Genomic DNA, 25665 nt, shown 5'->3' on the forward strand with positions numbered 1-25665 from the left:
AAAGTTCACGTGTAGATGTAGAAGCCCATACCTCAAACAAAACAAAACAACACCAACAAAAAGCTTGTTCTAATATTTGGGCTACAGCACCATATCCTGAGGCTTAGCAAATTTCCATCCAAAATGAATCTTGAGTCCCTTGTACTGTTAGAGACCCAGTGCAGCCCCAGCTAGAAAACCTGAAGGATCTTCTGCAGGCTGTCCAGGGATCTCAGATGCAGGATCAGGGAGTTGAACTGGTGCTAGAGCATGGACAGGACCATCTGGTTGAGCACCTTCACCCTCCCTTGACGGGAAAGGCACCACAATAGCCTCTGCAGCTGGTCAGCCTCGAGATTGACTGAATTCTCCAGCAGGGAGGGATCGGTGGCACAAAGATAGATGCTCAGACAGAGCAGCGGACCTGTGCCCCACTGAATATTCCATAGTGCAGATGGGAGGAAGGTCACTTGCTAGCTGACCATGATCACAAGGCCAGAGCTCTTGACCCAGTTGACCTAAGTGGAGTAGGCTGCCAAATAGGTGGCTTGGCAAGCCTCCACTTGCACTAGGTCTCCTGGAGGAGCATGTTATTGGCATATGCTGACTGCACCACCCGCAAGTCCAGTTCTCAAAGAACCAACCCCATCATCCTTTTACAGAGAAGATAGAGGAAGGGTTCAATAGCCATAGTATAGAGCTGGCCAGATAGCAGGCAGCCCTTATACACCCCTTGACTGAAAACGATGAGTTCAGTCAAGTCCCATTTGAGTTTGACCAGGCACTCCACAGAGATGTACAGCACCTGGACAAAGCCCATGAAGGGGTCCTGAAGCCAAATGCCCACAGAGTGCCCATGAAATACCCATGATCCATCCTGGATTGGGGGGCAGGGTGAACCCCTCCAGCACTCACTGTTGGTGCGTTTGGAGCCGGGTCCCTGCACTTCCTGCAGCTGGTGAGAGCAGGCCCAGCCCTGCTGCACTCCTCAGGGGTGAGAAGAGGCGGGGCTGGGGCAGAGCAGGGCAGGGCAGGAAGAGGCGGGGCTGGGGTGGAGCAAATGCCTTCTCCTGGTCCAGGGACAGAAGGGTGAGTGACAGACCATCCCGGCACATAAGATGGAGTAGGTCTTGGATCAGATAGAGGTTGTCGAAAATGGTCCGCCCTGGGATGGTGTGGAGCTGGTCAGGGTGGTGCATGTCTATCAGAACGGACTCCAGCTGCAGCGAGATGACTTTCACTATGACCTTGTACTCCATGCTGAGGAGCAAGACTAGGCACCAGTGCCTAAGGTTGTAGAGATTCCTCTTCTTAGGGAGCAGAGCAAGCATGGCCCAAATGGAGGTGAGGTCTGAGCTGAGGACATCCTAGAACACACAGTAGAACTGCACGGTCAGCCGGTCCATGTCCGGAGATTTGTTGATTGGCATCAGACAGAAGGCTTCCGAAAACTCAGCCAGAGCGAGAGGCTGCTCTAGCCAGTCCTGGTTGCCTGTGCTGATTGTAGGGAGTCCATCCCACAGGGTCCTGCAAGTTTCAGCATAGGTTGGATCTTGAGTCCCTTGTGTTTCTTATAACAACTCGGACTGGGGAAATTGCAGAAGAGCCACTCACTGTGATCTGCAGCCCTTACGTACTAATAATCTCACTGAAGTCAAAGGGAAATGTGTTGGTACTCAAGGACTATGGGATTGATTCCTAATTAGAGAGCTAAGGACAGTGTAAAACTGCATTTTAAAATTTACCTGTCTAGTGATGGTTACAAGTATTATACAATTAAGAGCTGCTGCTTGCCTTTTGAGGGAGAGTGTTTGCAGCTAGTCTGAGGTAGCAGGATTTGTCTTATGGGAAAATGGCAGACAAGTAAATAATCAATTGTGGGGGAGAATGCATCTTCAGTTATCTAGAATTCCTTGCACTGGAGAATGTGAGATAGCCTCCTCTTCTGAGTTGTGGAGGGAAAAGAGAGAGAGACAGACCAAAATTAGTTCTTTGCATCAGTCTTCTATAGAACCTAAAAACAGAACACTCTAATAACTTCCTGGGCACTAAAAGGAATCCAAACAAATTAAGGTATCTAAATACATAGTTAAATCACCAAAACAATCCTAACAATCTACAGGCTGCATCTGACCTGTAGAGACACCATACAATAACTGTAAAGATTATGATGAAGACATTTTAGTGTTTGTGCTCCCAGAGTAGTTTAAACTAATTTTTAAAGATGCATTAGACTTTTCTTTCTTTCTTGATGTCTTTACAGGGCAGAGTTAAGGTCGTTTGGAGTTCCTGTGTGATAACATGTTTGGATTTATTTTGGTGCATCAGGGTTATATGTGTTTTATTATTAGGTTTGTAGCAGTGAGGCCCAAAGAAAATGACTAAATTGTACTCAGAACCTTAACTGTAGCTTAATAGAGCTATTTTTGTCTGGGAATTTTCCTGGTTTTTTTAATTGAAGTTATTATTAAAAACTTTGTACATGAACACTAAACAAGAAAGCCAAATATAAACTGGTGCCATGAAATATTTCTAATGATTTGAAGATATGTACTATCAACTTTGAATCATTTTTATTTTAACTTTTAGCTCCAGATTCACCAGTAAATTCTAGCTGCTTTACACCACTCTGGAGCAGCATAAATCAGCCAGACATTACTGGACATTTAATCTGGATTTACAGTTGCTTTGTATCACCAGAGTAGCACAAAGCAACTTGAGGGTTTATCTCAAACTCGTCTTCCACATTCGCTTGTGAATCCCCTTTGCTCTAAATTGCCTTGTTGCCTGCACTTCCCTCTACAATCCTTTATGCATCTGCATACATATGCACAGGAGTAAGAGTCATTTTTTATTATTTGTCATAACTGAAAAATGTATCTGTCAGCAGAGGCTTACATAAAACCTTCTCCTTCCGAGAAACTCGCCACGAATTGCCCTCTTTCCAAATGGCGGCCACGTCTGATTGTTCACTCAATAGTAGAGAAGACAAGTTGCCCTCTGGGCAGATGATAGCATCATATGAAGTCAGAAGTGGCTATTTTTGCTAAGGACAGCCTGAGGCCTCAGTCCTATTGAGAACAATGGAAGATGGTGGCCATTTTGAGAAGGACATTAACTGAGGACACTCTGTGGCTCAGTCCTGCTGAGGGGGGAAAAGGCAACCATTTTGAAAGAGGGCAGTTGGTGGAAATTTCTGAAGGATAAGATTATATGTTAGTTTGTTCTCCAGCAGAAGCTCGTGTACTTCATAATTGCAAAAAAGGCAATTACCTTTTTTCCAACATAGCCTATGCGCAAGATTTCAGTATGATTTAACTATATGGGAAGTTTGAAGAGTCTGCACTTGATTAATAAGACCTTTTGGGGGCAAAAAAAGATCTTAAACCAAGTACTAAATTTCGTAAAGGACTCATTTTTTAAATTAACTTTAACTCAGACTGATTAATAGATTTACTTGTAATTCTCAGAAAATTCATTTTCTACTCAAAGGATAAGTACTGTAATTTTGCGGCTACATTGTATTTTTCATACCTAACAAAGCTATTGAATCTCTGCTTTAAGTGCAAAACTGCTTAGATGGGGAGGCATGACCGTAATAAGTACAATAATAAATAAAGTTTAATTACAACCTGATTTCTTCAAAATCCATGAAAATTCTCAGAAAATTCATTGTGTATTCAGTGAGTGCTGTAAGTTTAGGGAGGATATACTGTATTCTTCATACATAATGGAAGGTTGGACACAGAATTTTCTCAAGGATGTCGCATCTTGAGAAGTGAAACTTCCTTTATTTAGGCCTAGGGTTTTTGAAAGCACGTAAATGACTTTGGAATCAAAGTCTCATTTTCAAAAGAGATTTAGGATGCTAGATATTTGGGCTCCTAAATGCCTATGTCACTTTTAAAAACGGGACTTAAGATCTAAGTTCCCTATAAACTGTGTGGCCACAGGCTATCAAAGGTTGCGCAGGTGGGGGTGAGGCACCTCAGCCCTGAAGCTGCCGCAGCCAGGGAGAGGCATCTCTCCCCCAATCCTGACTCCGGGCTGCTGCAGTGAGAGAGGGCTGGGGGGGATTCCTCTCTCTGCACCACAGTTCTGGGGCAGCCGGCACCCCAAACCGCTCATCCCCAGCCCCACCCCAGAGCCTTCACCCCCAGCAGAAGTCCTCACCACCCACACCCCAACCCTCTGCCCCAGCCCTGAGCTCCCTCCCACACTCCAAATCCCTTGACCCCACCCCCGCCACACATCACCTCCATATTGGAGTGCATAACAAAATTCATTCCGCACACGGATGTAAAAAATTAGAGGGAACATTGCTTAAGATCCTAAATTACTTAAGTGTTTTTGAAAATGTTACCTCTAGTCAGTCTGGCACAATACATATTAATATTTCACATCCTCACTTGACTAGAATATTTAGAGTATACCATTTTTTATAATTATCAGGTCATACTTACATTGGTCACCACTGCTAGAATTGCTATTCCTTGCATGATTGGCTGCCATGCTCCTATATCTTGTGCTTTCTGTGGCACCATGCGTCTGAACTGGGTTGTAATCTTCCAGGCATCAACTCGTATTTCCAACAAATTATTAACAAGAGCCAGAAGAGGAGCCAGCGGGAATGATGCCACAAATAAAGTGACAAATCCAAATTGTATAACTGCCAATGAGAATGTGACATACATTGGTGATGCCTTAACTCTGATGTGTATATATTTACCCACACCGTGACAGACACAGGAATGCATGTTTTAATGGTTAATCAGAGACTCTTTCTCTCTCTCAAATAGCAGACCTTGTGTGAACATACATGCAGAAAAGTACAATAAACCCCTGAAAGATAGAGAGGCCTACCAAAAATGAACAACAGCCTGTAAAAGTATGTGAGGTGCACACTAGCACAAAAAAGCCATAACTCATACATATGAACTATTCTGAATATTTAAATATCTGCTTCTTTTATATGACTTCTTACCTTTCATGCTTGTAGATTTATTTATTAATCCAGTGCTATGCTGAAAAACCTCAATTAAGAATCACATTATTGGTGTTTGTGTGCTGAAATAAGTATGAATATAATACTATTAAAGTATGGTTGGTTGCAAAGAAATTAAAGTTTCTACTGCTTCCAAAAATCAAAAACTTGAAAGTTGCTGTAAATCTACAGCAAACTGGTATAGGAATGTGATGCTGCAGTGCTGGAGTTGAAGATGACAGTCTTCTGGCCCCTGACCTGTGAATAGGGTAATAGATGAAGAGGCAACAGACTTAGTCACACAATCCCTAGCTATAGAAGCCATGTCGTCCTTGGTTGTAAACTGGATTGTCATTTATTTGATTTAAACTAACAAAAATTTCTACCTTTATTCATTTCGCACAAGCTTTAATCTCTATAACATGTTTACATTATCTATAAAATCATCAGGCATTAATTATCTGAAGACTTTTAAAAAAAAATACACATTTGGGTCCTGAAAATATTTCATACGAATCAGAATTGCACAGATGACTTACCCATTTCCAGATACTCATAAAACAATCCAAGTTTTCCAACGGGTTGCAGATGGTTGTCCTGTTCCCAGCGTGGAATACTCTTTTCTGATCTAGCAGCTGAGCAACATCTTCCGATTAGATTCTTAACCCAGCTATCAGTCAGGAGAAAAGTGATGACTCACATTGTTAGTCTACCCTGCCAAAGGCTGAGCTATTGCAAAGTTCTTGCTCTGGTGCTCTAGCCAAGTTTGAAAATTGGTTTTGATAATAATTGAACTACTGAAACTCCTTAATACAAACAATGGGTCTGTGATTCGCTATTGTCCTGTACCTTTTGCAAACATTTACAATAATGCAAAGTGGGTGTACAACACTACCATTCTGTCTGGTAGCATTTCACACCCACCTTGCACTGGTGTAAATGATTGCAGCAGGTGAAAAGGCAACAGAGAACCAGGTCCAATATGTTTCTCAGACTGCATAGTTTTTAATCCCTCTTCCCCAAAAGCTCTTGGTCTGAAAAGCAAGCACCAGAATTTAGGAAAACTGATGTTGTAGTTATAACTATTTCTATCTGTTACCTTAGAATAAGGAGCAAGCAGCCGATGAGCTTTTAAGGAAGGGGGCGGGGGAAGTATCATTTGCACATAAATATCCTTCATAATAAAGGAAGAGAAAAATTCCATTTGTAGTAAGAGAAATGAAAATGAGATATCAGCCAAACATTTTTAAAGATTTGCATGAGGCATCGCAGTTTTACAAAAGGTGTGTTATTCCTTAAAATACACAGGAAGAATTGCTTTTTCAATATTTGTCCAAATTTCCAATCAATCCAACTTCTAATGCATCCCTCACTGTGGTATCTTGGCTTAAAGTAGCCCTTAAATATATCCTGAAAAACAGATGCACTGAGACTGAATCTGAAACCATTTAATATCAAGTAAAATGTGACACTCTTCCTTTATACATTATTCTTCCCCTTTCTCATCTTACTTACAGTTTTTGGGCCCAATCATTGCAAACAGGAGTTCAATGAAAGCAAGATTTTGGCCTTTTCTCTTTTCCTCCATTTCTAAGTCTCCTTTACCCATATTTGTGTTTTAGGTCACTCCCTATTTCCAACCCCTTCTCCACATTTTCTTCCTGGTCATCTCCTCTTACACTTCCCTCCTGCCCACCAGCTACCTGTTATAAAGGCCCTAAATTTACACTCCCTGATAAGCTTGTCAAAATTCTGAGTGTTATTTTGTTTAAAACAGCTTTATTTGTCAGACAGCATGCTCTCTGTCTCCTAATCTTTCTCCTTCATTGCCTTCAATCCATGTATTGTTGTAGCCAGTGTGTATTGCTTGTGTCTGATTTAGATTGCAAGATGTTTGAGTCTGGGATCATTTGTTTTCTGTATTTGTATAGTCCTGAGTATTCTATCAGTGCTCAATAAATAATAAAAGTCCCTGATGCATATCCAACTCACTGCATACTCCACTTGCTCCTCTGAATCACCATATGTAGACACATTTTAATCTTCACAATTCAATTTTTCTCACCCTAAAGCATCAGTAATGCCTATTACATTAAAAATGTCAGAATTGGATGGATTAAAAATGCCAGAATTGGGTGGATCTAGTTCTTTAAATGCAAGCAATACCAGGCCATGTTAAGAATTGATCTGGGAAGGAAGCACAAACCTAGAACTTGACTACTGGTTGCATACCGCGAGTGGTGATACATCATGTGTGGTGATGGATAGGCATAAGTAATGGCAAGAAGAGATAACTGGCTAAACAAACTGGGAGAATACTGGCATAAATAAAATCAACTACCACAATGAGACTTTTTGGCTGTCAGCTTGAAGCAGAAAAAACTGACACCTGTGGCAATTTTTTTAATCCACAGATGTACATACACAAAATCAGACCTGTTGATTCTAAGGGACAGATTCTACTTGTACTTGCAACAGCGTACCCTTGGAGTAACTCTCCTGAAGGCAGTGGGTTTACACTAGTGTAAATGTGAACAGAATCTGACCCTAGTTTCTAGGACTCCCACCTCCAGTTTTCAAGATAATTGTTATTATTTACAATTGTGCATACTTGACTGGTGAAGAAATGTCCTAAGTTTCCATTACAATTCCATCAGATACGTATTTAAATGAGTTTTTGCTGGTTCCCTTGCTTCGCCACCTCCATTCGCTATACCTTTTCCAGCTTTCTGTACCTAGATCATTCCCTGTCTATTGACAAGCGCAATACTATTTAACAACTTTGTGTAAGTTACACAAAAGACATGCAGCCTCCGGTTTTACTGTATCATATACATTCAACATTACCCTTTGGGAGTGTCTGGCATATGAATAGAGCTGTGAATGTCAAAATACAACTACAAAAATATATTTAAAAAACTAAAATAGCATTTTAAAAACTTTTCTGTGGAAAGTCTAGGAGTACTTGTGGAACCTTAGAGACTAACAAATTTATTTGAGCATAAGCTTTTGTGAGCTACAGCTCACTTCATCGGATGCATTCGGTGGAAAATAAAGTGGGGAGATTTATATACACACACAGAGGACATGAAACAATGGGTTTTATCATACACACTGTAAGGAGACTGATCACTTAAGATGAGCTATTACCAGCAGGAGGGGGGGGTAGGAGGAACACCTTTGTGGTGATAATCAAGGTGGGCCATTTCCAGCAGTTAACAAGAACATCTGAGGAACAGTGGGGGGTCGGGTGTGGGGGAGAAATAACATGGGGAAATAGTTTTACTTTATGTAATGACTCATCCACTCCTAGTCTCTATTCAAGCCTAAGTTAATTGTATCCAGTTTGCAAAATTAATTCAGCAGTCTCTCGCTGGAGTCTGTTTTTGAAGTTTTTTTTGTTGAAGGATAGCCACTCTCAGGTCTGTAATCAAGTGACCGGAGAGAATGAAGTGTTCTCCGACTGGTTTTTGAATGTTATAATTCTTGACGTCTGATTTGTGTCCATTTATTCTTTTACGTAGAGACTGTCCAGTTTGACCAATGTACATGGCAGAGGGGCATTGCTGTGCATCCAAGTTGGAGACCATGGAAAATTTTGGTCTTGTTCTCCAGGTGCCTGAGCATATGCTGCTATTGAAATCTAAATGTCCACTTACTTCCAACAGGGCAGGAGCAGGGCCTTAGCCATCAAATATTTGACCTTTTTGTTTCATTAGGTCACTTTTAAAAAACATTAGGTACTTACGGAAGAAGCACTTCTTGAATGTTATTCCAAATTGCTTTACCTCCCATTATTATTGTTAGCTGCGTTGTAAGTTCAAGGAGACATCCGCCCGGATCACACTAAAGGTTGAAAGAAGTGTGAAAAATGCTGCATAACTCTTCAGGCAAGATTGAAGTGTTTAAATTAAAAAATATACTAAAATTTTTAAAATTACATTATTTTAACCTTAAAAATAATCCAAGATGACAATTGAGACAAATCCCTTTGATAATTTAGACAAAAGGCCCAACAGACCAAATCTGACATTGCTATAAGTGGGCAGGATACCAGTGAAGTCAATGGAACAATGGCCCAGATCATACAGCCTCTCTGTGTTGCACTGTCATTATGAGAAGATCACTCTAGGGGAGGGGGATCCGTGGATGGTGGAGAGCTGGTGCTGAGGATATTATACCACCCCCCTCTCTGCTGCTGATATAAGTGGTGTTCATGGGAAAGTGAGTGTGGCTGGGTCCTTGTTATGCCACAGTGGTCCCCTGTGGGTCAATGACAACCAAAGTAACTTTAAGAAACCTTAAAGCTACTCTAAATTATGCTAAGGGGCTGGCCCAGCACACAGTTGTCCTGGAATTGGGGAAGTGCAACGGCTACCTTTTAACTCCCCTTCTGTGCTGTGCACTCCTTGGCAATAGCTGAAAATCTAGGGCTTGTCTACACTCTAAATGCTACAACGGTTCTCCTGTTGGCATAGGTAATCCGCCTTTCTGAGAGGCAGTAGCTAGGTTGATGGAAGAATTTTTCTGTTGATCTAGCGCTGTCTACACTGGGTATTAGATCAGAATAATGACATTGCCCAGGGGTGTAGATTTTTCACACCCCTGAGCGCCGTAGCTGGAATTGACCTAACTTTTTAGTGTAGACCAGGCCCTAGGCTAATATCTTACATTGTTAATTAAGAAAAAAAGATACACTATAGTGGATTCTTACCTCTTCATTTCTGTATTTTCCTAACCAATAAACTGGGTCTCCAGGGAATCCTACAAATTTACCCTTAAAGAATGCAATGTAGAAACATGAAGAATAATAGTTGACAAACTGGAATAAGAACATCTTCATGGTCAGACTGTTTTCATAATCAGTCTGCGTCCTTGGTAGTTCTGTAGTTTAAAAAAAACACACCAAAAAACAAAAAGGAAAAGAAAATTAATATTTGAACAGCTTTAGTGCCTCCGTCAAAAATGTGCATGTGCCTTTCATGCTTGAATAGAATTTACAGCACAATTTAGATTGTTTAGGGTCCCGATTACATTGTAGCCATTATGTTAATTATAAGACACTTGTAAAGAGGAAATAATTTGTTCTTTGACACTAAAAGAAAAAGAGTAATACAATTCTCTATCGCTCTCATAGAAAGAAAATCCTAGCAGACTCAACAAACAGCAAACATAACACTTTGAACTGATGGACATAAACCATATTAAAATACCACTACTTTACACAGGTAAAGTAGAATAGCTACTTTAATGTAGATGGCCTGAATGGAAAGAATAGTAATATTTGTGAATGGCTATCTGTTTAATAATGAGAGAAAAGCATCTAGCATTGGATCAGTGACCATATTCCATTTATTTACAAAAAAGGGGCTGTTCTCTCCATAATGTCCTTAAATGTGTTGTGGTACTGATCTTTTTTCATAAAGCCTGGGTATTATAGTAATCTTCCTTGTTTTGTCTGTTTCACAAAGACAAAGCTGTAAACAATTAATCTTTCATGCTGGCTATACAATGATTTCTTAGGCAAGGAGTAAAATATATTTCTTTGATAAAAGTGAAAAGCTGTATTTGAAAAATTCTAGAAGTCATTGCATGCTATAGAGGGAAAATTCTGAAATACTTGGTGTAGATATTCATTTACTGGGGTCCTTATTATAAGAATGATGTTGTTTTCTCTTATAGTTCCTAGCTAAAGCATAAACTTACCAAAGTCAGTAATCATGATTGCCACTTTTTCATAGATGATGTTCAAAATCATGATGATTATAAAACTGATGATTGAAGCAGTTACTGAAGTGGCTGCCTGGGGAGTCAGGTACTTCTGAATTGCTTCTGTTCCATTAATGTGCCGTGGCAGCTTTGCAGAAAACACAAGGAAAACAGAGAGTCTGTAGACGATGATGCCAATAACTGATGCAACGATCAAAAGAATCTGAAAATAGAGTACAATATACATATTGGTGTAAAATCATATGGCTTGGGAAAAACAGTGGTTTGAAATATATATTTCGAAGGGCAAAGTGAAACTATTTGGACCCTCTTTCTCCCCATCCCATAATATGAAAGCAAGGAGATGCTCTGTGAAGATAAAGCACAGTAAATTTAGAGCCCATAAAAGAGAAGACTACTTCGTGTAGCATACAGTCAACCTGTGGAAAAAAGAGATGGATAATTTTATGACCAACAATGTTTGTAGCTATGCAAGCTAAGATAAGGAGAAAGGTATATGCTTTGGGGCATATGATGGTCACTTCCTGGGGTTAGAAAAGAATCTTTCTTCCCAACACCCCATATACAGCATTGCACAATTGGCAGAATGCATTCTGGAGGAAAAACACTGTATATGAGCCAGGTTTTATTGTTGTTGCGGATTGTGGCCAGAAAAAAGCAACTGCCCCTCAAGAGAAACAGGCACATTTTAATTAGGGCTGTCAATTGATCACAGTTAACTCACGCGATTAACTAAAAAAAATTAATGACAATTAAAAAAAATAATTGCGATTAATTGCGCTGTTAAACAATAGAATGCCAATTGAAATTTATTAAATATTTTGGATGTTTTTCTACATTTTCAAATATAATCAATTTCAATTACAACACAATACAAAGTGTACAGTGCTCACTTTGTACTATTTTTGATTATCATTTTTACAGTGCAAATATTTGTAAACAAAAGAAATAGTATTTTTCAATTCACCTCATACAAGTATCATAATGCAATCTATTTATCGTGAAAGCGCAACTTACAAATGTAGTTTTTTTGGTTACATAACTGCACTCAAAAACAAAACAATGTAAAACTTTACAGTCTACAAGTCCACACAGTCCTACTTCTTGTTCAGCCAATTGCCAAGAGAACAAGTTTGTTTACATTTATGGGAGATAATGCTGCCCACTTCTTATTTACAGTGTCACCTGACAGTAAGAACAGATGTTTGCATGGCACGTTTGTAGCTGGCACTGCAAGGTATTTATGTGCCAGATATGCTAAACATTCATATGCCCCTTTATGCTTTGGTCACCATTCCAGAGGACACGCTTCCATGCTGATGACACTCGTTAAAAAAACAAAGCCTTAATTAAATTTCTGACTGAACTCCTTGGGGGAGAATTGTATGTCTCCTGCTCTGTGTTTTACCTGCATTCTACCATATATATCATGTTATACCAGTCTCGGGTGATAACCCAGCATGTTGGTTTTTTAAGAACATTTTCATTGCAGATTTGACAAAACGCAAAGAAGGTACCATTGTGAGATTTCTAAAGAGAGCTACAGCACTCGACCCAAGATTTAAGAATCTGAAGTGCCTTCCAAAATCTGAGAAGGACAGGGTGTGGAGCATACTTTCAGAAGTCTTAAAAGAGCAACACTCTGATGCGGAAACTTCAGAATCTGAACAACCAAAAAAGAAAATCAACCTTCTGCTGGTGGCATCTGACTCAGATGATGAAAATGAACATGTGTTGGTCTGCACTGTTTTTGGATCATTATAGACCAGAACCCATCATCAGCAGGGACGCATGTCCTCTGGAATGGTGGTTGAAGCATGAAGGGACATATGAATCTTTAGCGCATCTGGCATGTGAATATCTTGTGATGCCGGCTACAACGGTGCCATGCAAACGCCTGTTCTCACTTTCAAGTGACACTGTAAACAAGAAGCAAGCAGCATTATCTTCTGGAAATGTAAACAAACTTGTTTACTTGTAGGCTCTACATTTTACATTGTTTTATTTTTGAATGCAGGGTTTTTTGGTACATAATTCTACATTTTTAAGTTCAACTTTCATGATAAAGAGATTGGACTACAGTATTTTTATTAGGTGAATTGAAAAATACTATTTCTTTTGTTTTTACAGTGCAAATATTTGCAATCAAAAATAAATATAAAGTGAGCACTGGACACTTTGTATTCTGTGTTGTATTTGAAATCAATATATTTGAAAATGTAGAAAACATCCAAAAATATTTAAATAAATGGTATTCTATTATTGTTTAATTGCTTGACAGTCCTAATTTTAATCAGTCATATCATCTGCATTGGTTGAAATAATACTTTCATGTTCAGTATTTCCCCCCCCCCCTTTTTTTTTGTCATATCTGCTTCTTTTCCCATTTTTATTTCTTATTAGCTATCTAGTTTTTATTTAGATTGTAAGTTCTTCAGGGCAGCAAGTTTCTCTTCTTATGTGTCTGTAAAGTGACATTTATCCCCTGTCCCCCACACCACGGACATAATACCATAGTAATAAACCAAATCACAATACATGTTCCCCGCATTCTGAACCCCAGCCAGCCAGTTAATTAGTTATTTTCTTCACTGTGTTCCAGACATGAAAACCCAGAGCTTAGCCTCTTCCATGCTGGCCAGCCAGCATTCTATACAGGCCCTGTGCTCCAGCTTCATTTCCTATCACTGGTGATGGTTTTCCGGCTCGAGAATGTTGTACAGGCTCTGGGAGCATGCAATTATTAGAGCCTCAACTTTTAGAGATGGCCTTTCTGGGCCTGCCCAACATGTTACATATTGTTTCATAGATGGCTGGACTTCTTTCAATTTTTAGTTTTAATTAAAGTAGCAAGAATGGGAAAATCAAAGAGCTCCCAGCTTTGCTCTTTTAAGCGAAATGAAAAAGCTGAAAGAGGCCCAGTCGTCCATGACATGCTATTGAACTGAACGGCTGGAACAACAATGAAAGAAACTGGGAAGGAAGGGGGGAAAGTGCAACCAGATCTGTCCCCAAGGTAATCCATTGTTCCACCTACCAGCAAAACGTGTATCTGAAACTGCTGATGGAGGAAACAGTGAACCACATTTTCAAACATAGCGCATAAGCTGTAGCCACAAAATATGCGTAAGTATAAACTTATCTGCATGGGTATCTGTTTTGCATATGCAAATATACGTTTGGTGTATGCAGTTATGTGTTTGGGCATGTGTGAAGATGCTTTTAGGGGGCAACTTAAACATCCATATTTGAAAATTCAGACCAACCTGCACTTTATTGACTCATATATAGTTTAGTTTTTCATGAAGCTATTATTTGTCAAGAGAGGTACATTATATTAAAGAATAAGACCAATAAAATTTTACCCAGAAGAAGACTGCACTTATACAGAAGGTCATCCGTACACACTTTCCACAGGCAGTGTATGGCACGTGCTCTTCTTGCTGGAAAGAGTTGATTTAGAAGGGGATTAATCATACATCTGCTCTTCTTTTAAATATATTTTTCATGTGACCTGTTAAGCACTTTGACATGTTTAGGGCACAAGAACGGGAATCAGAATCCTGGTTTCTATTCCCAGACCTGACATCTTTGCCATGTCACCCTGGCAATTCATGTGGGCCGACGAGTGTTCCAAAAAAAAAGTGTTCACTGATTTTGGGTGTCAGTTTTTGGGTGCCCAATTTGAGAAATGTGGGACCTGATTTTCAGAAGTGCTAAGCACCCACTGCTCGAATCAGCTGGATTAGTGTGCTCAGCACTTCTGAAAGTCAGGTCCCTATGTACCTAAAATTTGGCATCCAAAAACTGTCACCCAAAATTAATGGACACTTCGAAAATTTATACCTCAGGCTTTTTGTCTCTCAGTTTACCTCCCTCTAAAATGGGGGTGATGCCTACCTCACCCAGGTGTAATGAGGCTTCATTGATGTTTTAAAAATTTTTTGAGACCCTCAGATGAAAGGTCTATATAATGGCAAAAATATTATTTTTAGCCAAATCTTCTCTATCTAAAAATGCCTTAAGAATTGTTTAGAATTATCATTGTGCAGTAAAGATAATGTAAGTTTCATAAGCTTATTAATAAAACTAGGTATCCTGTAGTACAAGATTATAATACAGAAGGGGCCACTTAGGGTAGATTTTTTAACCATGTCAGTCTAGTTTTGGAACTTTTCAAGTTCCCTATTATAAACATTAATATAGTATGGCTAGAACATGAAAGCAAAGCAAATGATCAGGTAAACGCTGTAGTGATGCAATAACAAAAAATAATAAAAACCTGACAGCTGAGCTGAGTGAGCCGCTAAAGCCACTTGAAAATGTATTAAAAAAAAGAGCTCTAAACTAAGAGCCTCGTAAATGTGTATTGTATTTCACTAGAATGAGAATTATCCCTGTCCAGGTGAACTCATTAATGTTATTAGCATCCATATATGGTTGGCCATAATACCTGTTTGTGCTTCTCTCATTCAAAGACACCTGTGGATAACAAAGTCTGGAAACTGCATGAAATGCAACTTCTCTTCCTCTATTTTGTCTTGTTTTCCTGGCATGTCTCCAGGCTTCCAAGAACAATGAACAATTAGTGAGTTGAGGGTTGCCAACCCTCCAGGATTGTCCTGGAGTATCCAGGAATTAAAGATTATAACGGCTAATTAAAGATTATGTCACGTGATGCAACTTCCAGGAATACGTCCAACCAAAATTGGCAACCCTATCCGTGACCACTATGGGCTTCTCACAACAAAAATTATTCAATGCCAGGCTGTTATCTGAGATTAGAGGTACTGTTTTGTGGCACCAGATCATTCTACTGCAGTCCCTTTGGCTGTTAGGAAACTGCCCTTTAGTAATCACCCCCTCACTTGGTGTTATGGATTACAGAAAGTTGCCAGTCCCAAGGTTGCAGTAATTGGTACAACCAGCTGAAATGATAAATGTGATTTCTGTGAACCCCAGGCCTCACATTTTAGCCTGATACAGATTGGTGTATGCTAGGCCTGCAATTTATTAGATCAACATATTGGGTCAGATCCTCAGCTGGTGCAAACTGAGGTAGCTCCATTGACTTCAGTGGAGAAATGCTGATTTATATGAGTTGAAGAGCTGGCCCATCACAAGGTCTTTGTTTGAATTTCTAGCTTTCACAGTTTGCAGTATGACCAATTCTAAAAACATTCCTTACCTGTGTGATTTCATTTGTTACTACATGAATGCACCGTGCTTCGTATTCTGGACGTACATGTTCTTCCTGCTCTAAAAATTCAACAGTGTCCCATTCATATTCCAGTTCAGCCTGACGTCGCTTCCAAAACTCCAGAAACAAAGTAACTAACCAAAGGAAAAACAAACAGAGCTATATCGCATATACACCAGACAGCGTTTGAACTCCTATGCTGTAATATGTTAATTTTTTAGATCACTTTTTGCAGACACAGAATATAACCTTTACTGGCTGGTGGGACAGTGCCAAGACTTTCTTGGGCAGAAAATAATTGGATCTATTTCTTTACCTAATTACTGCTCTAATGATGTAGGTGTTTTTATGATATCAACCTGTGGATTCTTTATGCTAAAGAATGCATAAAAGTTTACTTTTCCTTTCTGAAAACGTATTGAATATGAACAATTTGGATTTTATATTGCAGTATGGTTTTTCAAAGCAGATTGTTTGGTTAATTGAAGGAAAATAATTTTGGAGAGTTATGGATGTTTTTAAAATAAAACTTTAGCGCATATAGGAAATTGCCATAGGGAAAGGGCTATTTAATATACATACAGTGCCACACCTACTAAAAGTTTTCCAGAAACAGTTACAGTCATATCACCAAAACCAAATATGCAATAAAAAGAAAAACTCTAAGGGTCAGTTTGGGACAGTCTGTTGCATGAGCGCATCCTTGGAAGGAAGGCTCCTATCTTTACATGGCTTCACACGGGCCTCTCACACTGGCAGTCCCTGTGCTCCCTGAACTCTAGGGAGCACAGAGACCACTCTTTGCAAGCAAGAAGCCAAAAAAGGGGAAGTGGTGCCCTGACCTTCTGTATCAACCTGCAGAGCAAGGCCAGTGGACCAAAGAGGAGCAAGCTCCTCCATCCCTACATTTGACAACTGGTCTGGTCCCCAGCATAATTTACAGCATCTCATCAGTGCTCCAATTAGCACCAGCTGCAAAAGGCCCTTAAGGATTGTTCCAATAGCTGGGAATTATTGGAGTGCAGGGTTGTCCTGGCCTTACAGCATGCTGCCCCTCCCCCTGCCACAATCCCTGTGCTAGCAGCCAGGAAGTGGGTGTGGCCCAAGAGATGCTATGATGACTCTGTCACTAAGGGAGCTGCCTACACAGAGGGACTCCTCCAGGTGTGATAAATTTATAGCTGTATTGTAACGCTCAGGCCTCAGAGCAGGGCAGGTTCTTCTGTCTGTATTTTAACTGCTCTTTTTTTAAAATTTATTCTAAGACGGCATTTTCTACTGGTTAAAACAAATGACTGGGAGTCTGGAGATCTGGGTTTTAATCCTGTCTGGCCTTGGGCATGTCACTTACTATAATTTAGTAGTCCATACCCACTTTACAGGGGGTATTATGAGGCTTAATTCATTCATGTTTTGTAGTTATTTGAGTTCTCTGAAGGGAACATATTACAGAAGTACCATTATTAAGTATATTAATGGCAGCAATGCAATCATAGGGCTAAAAATGTATCATTACTTAAATTATTTAAAGTATGACAATTCAATGAAAATTACAACTAAAATGGCATCAGGACCATGGCTCACTTGGATTCAGTACAATTGTGATGGACAATTCACCTCCTTATATAGCGGGTTTATGATGAGAATACTAACATACCCTTGTAAGCATTATTGTAGCTATGCAGTTTAACTTTCCGTTTATCATTTTTGGAACCATACTTCAAAACAGAAAATCACAATTTTTAATTAAGAGGCAAATTACAAATAAGTTAACTATTGGAACAACAGAAAAAAGATTAAATTAACATCAAACGGTTCTAATCTTTGATTTAGGGAATTTCCTGCTGGTATCTTGAGCGTAGTATACCTTTGAAAAGTTCTTAAAAGAATTAAATTTAACTTATTTTATTGAAATAGTTACTTTATAGCACTTTATATTAAGTTCATTATCAAAAGATCAAAGTACAACATGTTTTACAATTACAAGCATATTAACCTTTCCTTATCAAGCTGACATATTGTTCTAAAATGTTACAGTAGTTGTCTTCTGTACAATACCCTTCATGGAGCACCACTGATAACATAAAACTTACTTCTGTAACTTTATTGACTAGCTTCCAAGTCAACGTTACTTGTTAATCACCAACAAGTAATCACTCTGGTTAAGGGGCTACAGTTAAAGCCAATTAGCAACCTTGCTAATATGGACAATCCAAAGAGGCTTAATAAAGGGGGGAGGGACCCTCAGGCTCCTCCCTTGGCCATAGACAATGCTGCTACTACTAATTCACAGTCCCCGTCTCTCTAGTGGGAGGTCCTGGACGCTCCCCATCTCTCTGGTGGGAGGGGAGAAGGTGGGAAACATCCTGGTCCTGGCTCCCCACTTCTCTGAACCCCGGGCTGCTATGTCATGCTGCCTCCTCTACCACATCCACTTCCAGGCTTGCTCTTGAAGAAGAGATGGTGGCTTGGTGAGAACATGGGTGACACTGTGAAGCGGTGGGAGAGGGGAATGGGAAGGAACCCAATAAACATCTGCAAACCTCCTGGTAAGCAACTCATGCATAAAGCAGAGTCCCGTCGATGAAGAAATTGGGAAGTAGCACATACTGTGATTTCTACTACTTGGCCAGTAACACAGGCCCCCTTGTTAAGAAAATTCTGGTTCTACCTCTGCGGTCCAGTGAAACAAGACACTTTCCAGAAAAATAAACTTTGACTTGTCCATTGAGTCCAGTACAGAATAGAATCAGTCAGTGGGAACCCCCTAATTAAAGAGACACTTTCACTGCCACAAGATGTCCCTAGTGCTTATAATTCCTGCATGTTTAGCATATCAATTACGTAAATGAAGAAGGAAAGAAATAATTACTAGAGTTTATAATAAATGGCTCTATTTTTCCCATTGCCTTCCTTAGTCATGCAGCTGCTAGTAGGAATAGAGAGCTCCAAGATTCCTTGGAGAAAAAAACAGTTCCTTTGACAGACATGTTTAAGCATGTGGTTCCCTGCTGGTTTACCACTGGGCAATTCTAATCCCTTCTTCTTCCTTTTCTCCGAGTTTAAAAGGATGAAGCAAACATCTAAAAAAACTAAAAAGAGTTACTGTTATGCTTAATTTTTGTGTGTGAATTCCCTTTTTATATATTCCTGAAACACTAGAAACTGACAGGTTTCAGAGTAGCAGCCGTGTTAATCTGTATTCGCAAAAAGAAAAGGAGGACTTGTGGCACCTTAGAGACTAACAAATTTATTTGAGCATGAGCTTTCGTGAGCTACAGCTCAAGCTGTACTTCAAGTGAGCTGTAGCTCACGAAAGCTTATGCTCAAATAAATTTGTTAGTCTCTAAGGTGCCACAAGTACTAGAAACTGAAATAGTTGTACATTTAGCTACACTTTTTGGCTTATGCCTTAGGTCTGCCCAAAATTAGATGACAAAATTGTAGATAGAAAGCAAAACCTTGAAATCGACTTACCCCATACTCCCATAAATACTGCAAATATTAGTGTTCCAAAGCTATCGAATATACACAGTTTCTGTAAAGAATTAAAAAATAAACACTTTAGCTATAATGGGTCAATAATTTTTCTACATGGGATAAGAACGCTGAAAGAATGTTGCACATTTTGATTTTAGTTTTGAGCTTTTACATGGTTTAATCTTCACCTTTCCTCTTAGTATTCTTCCAATGTGCAAAATCAAGGAAATTAAATGCAGAAAACCTACATTAAACCTACGAGCCAAATATGCTGCAAAAGGGTATACAACTGCTATAGTATCAATGTTCCACCAACTCACTGTACTGGAAGAGGAGAGCCAGTACTTCAGTGGTAGGAATTTCAGTTGACATGACACACACACATTGTATTCTCTCTCTCACACATACACACACAGAGCAAATGAACAAATAATTCTGACAAACAAGAAGTGACACAAAAAACATTAACCTATTTAATAAGAAAACACTGTTTTGATATGGTAATTGTGGGGTTGCCCTCTGCCTTTTCCTTCCAACATTTCCATTTTCACATGTTTCTCTCTTGTACTTTTCATATTGCTGTGCTGAAGAAACATTAATCTTGCACTGGAGGGAGAATAACACCGCTGCCACTTTACCCCATGGATGGTGTAAGAGAAAATACAAAGGCTACCGCAATTGAACTTAGAAGCCCATTTCTGCAGGATGTAAATGGCATGCTACCTTAGAGGATTCACAGGTAATAGTGAGGTTCCAGTATGTGCATTCCTGATCACACTGCGGGCACATTAGGATGTTGCCACCGATGTTGGGATCACACACTTCTTGGCTAAAAATAAAATCAATCAATTACACAAGCACGAAACTCAGACTACCATTAATGCTTGTAGATGGTGTGATAACTCGGTGAAGTACCGAATAAGTTGCTAAGTGTGCTGCTTTCAGACAATGCGCCTCCTCCACTTCTACTCTTAGCCTTCAATATATTGCAGATTAGATTATGAAGCCTGGAAGGAATTATCTCCCATTACTCTTGGTGCTATTCTCTAAAACAAATCAAGTTAAGAACAAAACAGAGATCTTAAAAAATCCTATTGTTCACATTTTCAGGATTTCAGGGTGACTCTTTTACCTGATTTACAATGGGCAAATCCACCCTATAATGTTTAGTCTGAGCATGGTGATAGGGGAGGTTTGAGGCGGAAAAGTGAGGAATTCTCTTTCAGGCCAGGGAGTGGCTGCAGAGTCACTCGGAGTAGCCAAAATGTCTGAAGTAGTTCTAGCTACAGAGGGTGCAAGAGGACCAGGGGATCTGCATAAGTGCAGATCCAGTAGCCTCTTCCCCACCAATGTCTCTCTTCAGGGTGTAAAGGGGAAGCAGAATTTTCTCTGTGCTGCTGTTCTGCCTATTCTCCTATAGAAGAACGGGGAGGGAGGAGGGGGAAAGGAAAGTCCTGAGTTCCAAGCAATGCCTTTTAGCAGGCCCTCCACCCATATGTGAATTTCACCTATGAGAAAGTTTATGCTCTCCCATAAGAAGCAGCAAACATAAATGGGCATGCTATGGTAACCTGTGTTGAAGTTTTGATTTTTCACTGTTTTCTTTACATTTTTACATTATACTGTATGTGGAGTCACATAGAAATGTCAAACTATAAAGAATAAAAAAACCAAAATCTTAAATACAAGTCATTGTAACATCTCATGTCTGTCTATTACTTTTTTGCCCTGTATCTTTGCATCTTTAACTTCAGAAACAAGCCAGTTGCTATTCTTATTCTCTGTATTTGTTACTCCATTAACTTGATTTTTGTTAGTGCAGGGATTGATCCACCACTCACTGAAGTCAATGGGAATCATTTCAATGACTGACTAAGTATTGGATCAGGTCCTTAGTGAGCCCTTTCCGTACATGGTAGCTTTAGTTTCCTAAAAGATATTAATGATTTGATTCTGTTTCAGATGCCATGCTGTATTCTTTATTTTCTCCCCAGGATTTATTGTCATTTTCTTTCCCTGTGTTTTAATTTCCTTTTATGTCTTCTTTATTTTGAAGGCAGAAAACTGATTTATATTTTGGTATGTTCTTTTAATGTTTTAGTTGTTTTAATCATTTTGCTCCTCTGCCCCTTTCATTCCATGTCCTTTTTATTTGACATGAATATCTCTGTACATTCTGATTTGTAAAAGCCTTCGGGCCATAACATGCCATCAGATTTATAGCACAACTCCCCACTGATTTCAATAAGGAATTCTGCTTAAAAGCTGATGGCATGATATGGCTCTTTGTTTGTTTACAGTATATGTCAGGAAGGAGAAGGAGGACAGAGAGTAGAGGAGGGAACATGCACAATGAGAAGGGAGGATGCAAGGGAAGTAGAAGAAATCGGGGGGCGTCGGAGGACTTTCATGTTCCTTGGACTAGATGACCCAGCAATGTTCTTGTAGTCCTGATATATGCTTGTCTTTTCCTTTTCATAGTGTTCATTCAACAGTACCATGAACTTCAACCTGGGATCATTAACAAGGTTCCCTTTTTTTTTTTAATGCCTAGAAAACTCTATGCTATTTGTGAGTATTCAGAACTGTGTCAATATGAAAATACATTTGAACTGTCCATCCGGTACCTCCATGTGCAGTTGTCCTTTGTTATGTATCCATACAAAAAACAGGCAAGTCCTACTACTGCTGCCACGATCAGCATTTGAGTGTAAAAACCAAGCCAAGCAAAATATATTCCAATTTTCTCTCCATAATATTTCCTGTGAGGGGAAACATACTCTTTGAAAATGCAAATAACTCCACATTTCTTTCTCAGACAACCGTCCATTCTAAATATTTAGGGCTAGACTCTATTTTCATATTTTTACACTGTGTGACTGTAGAGGTGCAGCAGCTATCCATATCTGTGAATCTGCATGATTTTTTATATTTGCATGCAATGCCTACTTCTCACTGAAGCTCACTTTTGATTAGTTATATAGGCATGTGCCTGTATCTTATAAAGTCAGAAACAGAGCATGCTCAAATGTGTGTGCAGATATGGGCATACATATCAGCAATTAGAATTAAGACATGAATCTTCAATGTACCAAAACATGAAAATGTTTTGTGAATTCCTAGGTCTTTCTGAATTGTACTGATCATATGCATACTCACCTGACAAGATCCAATGGCTGCAATTTGTAAATACTTCGGGGGTGAGCCCATTCCTTGTAAAGAAGATACCGTTCATTAGGGCAGTTGGGGTCCTCTGACCGGTGATTGAATCTAGACTGCAAAAGAGAATGAATATGGAAACACTGTCCCATAAAATTACCACTTACAGTACCCAAACTGTATGGGCAGCTGAACCAGTTTACAGTGCCACTTCAGCCCCGCTGGCTGTGTGAAATCTGATCCCCGTGGAGCTACACTTGTGAGACTAGTGTCAGGGGTAATCTCTTAGCCCAAGTTCCATTGCAAATTACAAAAAGGAGTAGGAAGTAAGCAAGCAGTAACAGTACAGAAGCTTGTCATTAAGGACCCGATCTTGCAATACTTATGCACATGCTTAATTTTAATTATGGGAGTCATCTCATTGAAAAAAATGGGGTTTAGTCATGTGCTTAAACATGCATGTAAGTATTTGCAGGCTTGGTGCCTAGGATTGGGAGAATAAATAGAAAAGGATCAGTTCTAATTAAAATGAAACTTTAAGTACCCCAAACATACTATCAGGTGCTTTCTTCAGGACAGTGATGTACCACAATGAATGCTGAAAATTCTGGAGAATAAATGCAGGGCTTCCAGCATCTGTTTTAGATTCAAAAGAGGGTACAGAGGGAAATAACCCTTCATTTCCTTGCTGGGTTAGTTGTAAACGTATTTGGTGAAAATGTGAACTTGTATTAAGAATTTTTAATGGATTTTTCCATTCTCATTCTATAGTGCAACAAGAAAGGCGATGAGGAAGAACATTTGGCTTTCCCTCTTGGAGAGGGAAGTGATACATCCTGGGAGTTTCTGGCCATGGAGCATCACAGAAGATATAGACTGGCTGGTGAGCCTGGCGCACAGAGGCAATAGGGACATGAGGCAACTGAACTACATACAACTCCCATCAGGCACCTCGGCAGCATTTCCAGATAAAAATATTTCAGTTTCTGGGTGTTTGGTTTTTGAAAGAAAAATTGAAATCTTCTGTGAAAAGACACTTTTTGTGGAAAATTCTGTTGACTTGAAAAATCAATATTCCTCTGAAAAAGAGTTTTGAAGGGAAATTTTCTTCCAGCCATTGTCTCCAAATATGACAGTCAGTGAACAAATAAAATCAATGTCCATATGTATTTTGCTATAGGAATCATGCATATGCCTTCAATCAGCACACAAATTTATTCCCAACTAAGATACCTGTTCCAAGCATTGGACTTACATCATGAAGAGGAAATGCTGCCTTGTAGACTCCAGAGTCCAGGAGTTTGTTAATACCAAACTTTTTCACATTGTCTCTTACTGCATATTCCACACGGGAAAGAATAAAATGAACCTGAAAAGTACAAAATGCCTTGAATCTCTTGCAATTTGTAAATGAGGAATATAAACCATAACTGTGTCACCACAGAATCATAGACGTTAAAAAGGGGCAAGTTCTCTGGGTGAAATTCACTGTACAAGGCCACTGCCCCATTTAAGTCCCACTTAAACTCTAGTTTGGGGCATAAGTGGAACCCAAGTTGGACAAAGGTTTGGAATTTCACCTCATTAGACTGTTCAGTCAGTTTCCTAGTCAATTGTTTCCTAGGACTGTTCTCTACAGTACATTTCTAATGTGTCAGGAGGGTTGTTTGTTATTGGTGATGGTAGTTGTCTTGCTCTGATTGACAAAGAGAAATAAACAAATGTCTTTGTGTGGGTTTAGAGACAGAAAAGAAATAAATCTTTATATTGACTTACAATTCTGCTTCTGGTTGCAGGGTTGAAGAAGATGTCTTTGTCTTGAATATAAAAATCAGACAAACGGGCCTTTTCAAATGGGGCAGTGAAAAACTCTTGCTCTGGTTTGATGATATTTTCATCCACTCGGAAGAGTCTACTAAACCAGTTGAAAGCTGAATCTCGGGTTTTCAGGTCATTCGGCTGCAGCGGCAATTTGACGTGCATAACCTCGGCATATGTGCATAGCACTTCCCAAGGTGCGTGCACTTTTACAAAAATAAACTTTTCATCTAAGACCTAAAGTGAAAGAATATTAAAAATATATGTCCTCAAAAAATGAAAGCAAAGAGCTCTTCATAATACTTTTAAAAGTAACACAGATTTTCCCAGCTTTCAGAGTAGCAACCGTGTTAGTCTCTATCCGCCAAAAGGAAAGGAGGACTTGTGGCACCTTAGAGACTAACAAATTTATTTGAGCATAAGCTTTCGTGAGCTACAGCTCACTTCATCAGATGCATCCGATGAAGTGAGCTGTAGCTCATGCAAGCTTATGCTCAAATAAATTTGTTAGTCTCTAAGGTGCCACAAGTCCTCCTTTTCTTTTTACAGATTTTCCCTTCTCTTTAAAACCCGTAGAAGACCAATTCAGGGGTGTATTCTTTATCCACTTTAGTGAACATCTCATTAACTTCTGTAAAGGCACCGAAGGGAGATGAGAACTCTCTGGAGAGACTGGCATTTTAAAAAGATCACTAAATTGTTGCTTTAATGGTAACACCTTGCAAAATATGTTACAAAGCAATTTAAATTTTAGCACACATTATCTATATGGATTTCTTAATGCTTGTTTTTAGATTTAGTTCTCAGGAAGCTCACTATTTAAAAAGATTTTGAACCATTAGCATTGCAGGATTACCAAAACCTGCACAAATTTACAATGTACCATTTAGAAGTAGCAAAATATCCATGTTGGGTTTTTTTCCTAACAGTTCTTCTTGTTGCACACTGAGGTGCATGCTATGGTCAGAGGGCCAAATCATGTGCTGGGATGCACAAGTGGGGTTTCCACTGCAAAGTTCTATTTAATCAAAAGCCTAAAGATGTGGATTTTGAGCCCAATTTGGAAGGAAGTGGCAGAGGGCCTCCTGTTCCAGAACTCATTACGTTACAAAATAATCATAAAAATACTTTGTGTCAGAACCTGTGCTGCATCTGCTGGGAGCCATGGCAGCCCAGGAAGAAAGGAGGGGAAGATCCATCTTTGTGCTGCCTGGATTCTGGGATACTGCGGTGGCTAGCATGGCCTCCAGTATAAATGAGAACATCCCTAGTGGCTGCTTCATCTTGTAGCAGCCTATCCAGGGATGCCTACAGG

General features: G+C 39.5%; 1 protein-coding gene across 2 annotated transcripts in view; it reads right to left on the minus strand.

Annotated features, from left to right (window-relative positions):
- The window catches only part of ANO6 (anoctamin 6), a 117633-nt gene that overhangs the window by 12691 nt on the left and 79277 nt on the right, over positions 1 to 25665 (minus strand). For both annotated transcript variants that reach the window (XM_038376248.2, XM_043494383.1), the window contains exons 5-17: positions 24309 to 24587; positions 23788 to 23901; positions 22533 to 22648; positions 22001 to 22135; positions 20097 to 20202; positions 19371 to 19431; positions 15882 to 16027; positions 14059 to 14136; positions 10670 to 10895; positions 9678 to 9847; positions 8712 to 8809; positions 5503 to 5633; positions 4443 to 4648 (exon numbers count right to left, since the gene is read on the minus strand). In XM_038376248.2, coding sequence (XP_038232176.1) covers positions 4443 to 4648; positions 5503 to 5633; positions 8712 to 8809; positions 9678 to 9847; positions 10670 to 10895; positions 14059 to 14136; positions 15882 to 16027; positions 19371 to 19431; positions 20097 to 20202; positions 22001 to 22135; positions 22533 to 22648; positions 23788 to 23901; positions 24309 to 24587 — 1866 coding nt within the window. The remainder of the gene's footprint in view (positions 1 to 4442; positions 4649 to 5502; positions 5634 to 8711; positions 8810 to 9677; positions 9848 to 10669; positions 10896 to 14058; positions 14137 to 15881; positions 16028 to 19370; positions 19432 to 20096; positions 20203 to 22000; positions 22136 to 22532; positions 22649 to 23787; positions 23902 to 24308; positions 24588 to 25665) is intronic.

The sequence above is a fragment of the Dermochelys coriacea genome, chromosome 1 (genome assembly GCF_009764565.3).
Source record: "Dermochelys coriacea isolate rDerCor1 chromosome 1, rDerCor1.pri.v4, whole genome shotgun sequence".
In the NCBI taxonomy this organism is placed as follows: domain Eukaryota; kingdom Metazoa; phylum Chordata; order Testudines; family Dermochelyidae; genus Dermochelys; species Dermochelys coriacea.